Source organism: Octopus bimaculoides, chromosome 2, assembly GCF_001194135.2.
Source record: "Octopus bimaculoides isolate UCB-OBI-ISO-001 chromosome 2, ASM119413v2, whole genome shotgun sequence".
Classification (NCBI taxonomy): domain Eukaryota; kingdom Metazoa; phylum Mollusca; class Cephalopoda; order Octopoda; family Octopodidae; genus Octopus; species Octopus bimaculoides.
This window is the reverse complement of record NC_068982.1, coordinates 5,599,363-5,604,784: the sequence shown is the minus strand read 5'-3', so window position 1 is coordinate 5,604,784 and position 5,422 is coordinate 5,599,363. Positions and strand designations below refer to the sequence as shown.

The 5,422-nt window shown below is 34.2% G+C and overlaps 1 protein-coding gene across 1 annotated transcript; it reads right to left on the bottom strand.

The window, feature by feature from the left end:
- Window positions 1–1,771: 1,771 nt before the first annotated feature.
- LOC106868900 (notch-regulated ankyrin repeat-containing protein) lies at window positions 1,772–2,110 on the bottom strand. Its single transcript, XM_014914361.1, has one exon. It carries the CDS (start codon window positions 2,108–2,110, stop codon window positions 1,772–1,774), a length of 339 nt encoding a protein of 112 aa, XP_014769847.1.
- Between the last annotated feature and the right edge of the window lie 3,312 nt (window positions 2,111–5,422).

The following is a 5,422-nucleotide window of genomic DNA, read 5'->3' as shown; positions in this document are numbered from 1 at the left end:
TGTATATACATTATATATATATACATATATATATGTATATACATTATATATATACTGAGAATTTACAACAAAATAAGACATACATATACACACACACATATATATATATATATATATATATACATATATACATACACATATATATATACATATATATATACATATATACAGATAGTTCGCTAGATGGCTCTATAGATATATAAATCTGTATCTAACTAAATGTGTGTGTATATATATATATATATATATATATATATATATGTATATATATATATGGAAAGGTTTGTATTTATGTGATATATATACATATATAGACATAACTAATTCTTTATCTTCACCCAACCACTTTCTGTAACTCATTCGTTTCTATTTTCCTTTCCCATCATGTTTCTGAGGAAGGAGAATCTCCAAAGCCGTCATGACACCCTTTCTTTTAAGTGTTTAACTATAACAACGTTTGTTAAAACTTGTCCTTTCCTTAGCTGTTTTCTTCCTGTCTTCCTTGTCCTCATATAATATATATATATATATATATATATATATACATACACACACACACACATAACTCCTACTAAACATGTGGAGTGTCTCTTTTTTTTCCCTTGTCCACTCACTCGCATATATATATGTATATATATATATATATATATATATACACTCACATCTATATAAATGCTCATACACACACACACATACATACATGCATATATATACATATCCATGCACGGCCATTTATATATTTAAATGCATTTTACATATGTTGCCTATATATATATATATATATATATATGTATATATATATATATATATATTTATATATATCCGCACATATAATTGATTCATGTGTGTATATCATGTAGATCATATTTACTATATTTATGTGTATATGTGTGTGGTTAAACAACGATGTTATTGGGTAGATAGTCGGGTACATGGCGCAGCTTTATCGTAAACTTGTTTCAGTTTATCTTTCACTATCCAACGTAGCGGTGTCTGCTTCAATCTCATATTCCAAACTTCTGTAATCTCTTCTCAAGATTCAATCTTTTACACATCTGGAGTAGAGGGATTGTTAAAATGAAAGCATCGAAAACTCTTAATTCGTATTTAACGAAAAATATTGTTATTTCATCTTAATTTTGATATCCCAACGTAAAATTAAATATAATTTGTGCATAAAAGACATGGTTGTTGATATTATTTTTGGTGTTAATGAAAATGTTTGGACTAAAGAGACAACGTAGAGAGAGAGAAAGAAAAAAAATAGAAAAGAAACAAACTTTCTGTTGATGGAATATTTTTGTCGTCTGTTTTATTGTTATTGTAAAGAAAATAACAGACGACAACTAAGTAAAGCAACAAAATATTAGAAATAACAACAACAGCCATGATAGCCGTAACAACAACTCACAGCAAACATTCATTCATTATAATAGGAATAAGGAAATTTCTTTGACGACGAACCCCTCTCTTCCATCTTTCTATTTCTTGTCATTACTTGCCCATTCAATCAAACTTTGCTTAATTTACTTACTAACTCTATCTCTTCTTTACAATCCCTCCTTCCTCATTCATTCTCTATCACGCGTTTTCTTTTTCTTTTCTTCATGTTCCTTTTAAATTTCCAAATTCTTCAAAATACTCAAACAGTCAAACAGCTTTTTCTTCTCTCTACCCGCCTTTTTTCCCCAAAAAAAGCATATATATCTATAAAATAATAATAATAATAATAATAATAATGTTTGCCTGTCCATGACAAGTTCATGCCAAACTAGTCTCGGCTGTTGACATGGATAAGATAACTCTCTATCTCCTGGTGACCCCCATAAGCTGCTATATGCAATGCACTCCAACCATCACGGTTTGCAAGGCGTACATCAGCCCCAAATTTAACTAACAGTTTCACGAGTTCAAGATTACCATTTAAGCAGCTCTGATGCAAAGCTGTCTGACCTTCTGTATCGTATAGATTAATGTTCACCTTGCCCTCACGTTTTTCCAGTATCTGCTGCAATACATTTGTATCTCCATTCTTTACAGCCTCTTGAAAGTCTCTCTGATAAGGATATTGTGGCGTTCCCTGCATCTCGGCACGACTAACAGCATTCATTGCTAAATTATTTTATGGGTATTTCTTTATCTACTCGAATATATTGAAAATCTGAGGGCGTTTTATATTGTAAATAAATTATTTTAAAATAAATAAATAAATTTATGAATTTATATTTGTAATATGCATGTATTATATAGTGGTTAATTTATATTCATATATATGCATATCTAAATATGACAGATTGTTACAACAATAACTATTTTTTCTCGATTTAACAAAATGGTAAAAAATCATTCACCAGGATGTTTTGTCAACTCCGTTGTATGTATTGTTTTCCTTAGGGTAAAACCAGAATGTTAACTTCCAAAGGTAAAAAAATCACTCCAGTAGTTCCTTTCTTCAAAGCGGTATTTCCTTTCACGTGTCTATTCGTAGCTTCTGAAACATTCCAATAATTTCCCATAGTTTTCTATTAACATCCAACAAAAAATTCTTGAATCCATTATTTTTGTGGGCTTTGAAATTTATTCCTCTTTCGTACGTTAGTTCGAAAATAGTGAAGTTTATCAACTCCAAGCTTCCACAGTGGTAGTTACCTTCAATCTACACACGCACAGCCAATTGGTAACTCCTTACATTAACAAGTAATAATCCTGTGAATGTTTATGGAAATGCAGTGCATATTTTTAATGAAATATTCGAAATATCGATGTAGCGCCTTACACGTGAAGTCCCGTTTTTATTTTTTCGTTTTTTTTTATTTTTTTATTTTTCTCTGCAGTGTTTTTTACCAAGCTATTTTTCGCCTCAAGAGTACATTTAAAAACAAATTCACTGAGAAATTTGTCACCCGCTTTCGATTCCAACCACTTGCTTGTCAGTGCTTGGCAGCTATGACAAAATATTTTCAATACACCTGAAGCGATTATTTATATATTTTTTTTTCGTCAAGGGACGTGTGTTAAGTCCTAACGCACGAAACTTTTGACCCTTCAGTCACTTTGTTGCTTCAGCTAAATATTAATAAAATATATATATGTATATGATATATATTACTATATGGATGGATGTATATAAATAACGAAAATGTGTTCAAAAAATAACTTTTTTCATTTGAAAGATCTGTTTTTTTTTTTTACGATTTCTTCGTGTTCTACTGGATTTTTTTTGTTGTTTTTAATAACCTTTCTTTCGTGTTTTCCTTCGTACGTTGTTGACACTTAAATATTGTAGGATTTTAGTGAGGAAAGTTCAGTGTTTGTATTTATCATCTTCGTCGTCGTTGTCGCCGTCGTCATCGTCGTCATGACAGTCGTAACAATCCTCACCATTATCCACTCCGTCATCACCATCTCATAGTCACTGTTGCGTTTGTTTGCGTTGCTTGTGGCGGCAACGGCCGTGGTGGCGTTGGTGCTGGTTAATAGTAATTCCTCACGGATAACTTTCTTTGATTTTCCGTCTAACTTGTAGAAGCGAAGCTGAGTTCGAAGTACGACCGTTCTTGCTCGCTTGTTATTGTTCTGTTGAACTTCGTTGGAGGTTTGATAAAATCGCTTCCGATCAAATCTGACGACATTTCATTTCGGGATATTGCTAAGACTGAAAATACACAGAGAAAGGGAGTTAGAGAGAGGGAGAGGGGGGGAACACGAAGGAAAGGGAGGGGGAAGAAGAGAGTGACAGATAGGAAAGAAATTTTGAAAGAGGAAAAAAGAACTATGACGGGAAGACTGCAGCAGTTACGATGGCTGCGACTACTAGCGTATCACGCTAAAAGTAGTGACAACTGAAACTATTTCAGCTGTTTGGAGTTACTACGACAGCAGCAACAGCAGCAGCAGCAGTAGTAGTAGTAGTAGTAGCAGCAGCTACTGTTGTAGTAGTAGTAGTAGTTGTTGTAGTAGTAGTCGCAGTGAAACTTGTTGCTTCCTCAGCCGGGTAGTGTTTTTTGTCCGGGATCTGCCGGTACCTCTTTCTTTGACCGATTAAATCTGGAAAGAGAGGCGCTTAGCCTTTACAATACAATGTCTAATATATTATATACATTTTGAAACAGCCTCTTTCTCGTTTTCTAGCTTTCCTCCCAATAACTCGCCCGTTCCTTCCTCTATCTCTCTCTCTCTCTCTCTCTCTCTCCAGCCTTTACTTGAGTGTGTGTGTGTGTGTGTGTGTGTGCGTGCGTAAGCCTTTCTATGTGTATGTATGTATGTCTTTTTCTTTGTTCGTTCACTCACTATATATATGTGTGCGCGTGTGTGAAAGCAATATATATCTGTGTGTGAGTATAGTTTGGAAGTTATTCGACATTACACCTCGTATTAAATCATTTGTTCAGCAAGTACTTTTTAAATATCTAAATACACACACACACACAGGCATGTATAAACGCAAGTTACACATACAAAATAAAGAGGGAGAAACAGAAGGCTTTCTTGGCAACGAGAGAGAGAGAGAGAGAAAGAAAAGGGAGCGAATGAGTTATTGGAAGGTAAGAGAGAAAAAAACGAGAAAGAAACTGTTTCAAAATCTCTATAATATGTAGGCGCAGAGGTGGCTGGGTGGTAAGTAGCTTGCTTATCAACCACATGGTTCCCTAGTCAGTTCCACTGCGTGGCACCTTGGGCAAGTGTCTCCTACTATAGCCTCGGGCCGACCAAAACCTTGTCAGTGGATTTAAAACCTTATGAGTGGATTTGGTAGACGGAAACTGAAAGAAGCCCGTCGTATATATTCACTGTCCTGTTTGTATTACCAATTTTGACCCTCCACAAAATCCCGAATTTTATTTAATTTGCTTTGCGGGAGCAACTGTTTTATCGAAAGCGTATATTGTTGTTAAATGCTCGAAATACGAGACAAGAAAAACAACCAACAACTGATGAAGGGTCGTTCTTTATGTTGTTTGTCTTATTTTCCATTTGTGCCTTTCGTTGTTCGAAAAAATAGTTCCTATTCCATGTACTCGTACTTTGTATTTTTTTGTTGTACTCGTTTCGTGACATTCTGTGCCCACATATGCATATATATTTATATATAGATGTAAGTATGTAGATATACGTACGTACATATGCATGTATATATATATATATATTATTTATATTATATATGTATATATGTGTGTGTATGTTTGTGTATCTGTTTGTCCTCCCCTCCACCATCGCTTGACAACCGACGCTGGTGTGTTTACGTCGCCGTAACTTAGCGGTTCGGCAAAAGAGGCCGATAGAATAAGTACTAGGCTTACAAAGATTAAGTCCTGGGGTCGATTCGTTCGCCTAAAAGGCGATGCTACAGCATGGCCGCAGTCAAATGACTGAAATAAGTAAAAGAATGAAAAGAAAAAGTGTATATTTAAATTGTGTGTGT

Bases quoted from the DNA above. Each gene is read 5' to 3' on its own strand.
- LOC106868900 (XM_014914361.1), bottom strand. From the start codon at position 2,110: ATGAATGCTGTTAGTCGTGCCGAGATGCAGGGAACGCCACAATATCCT.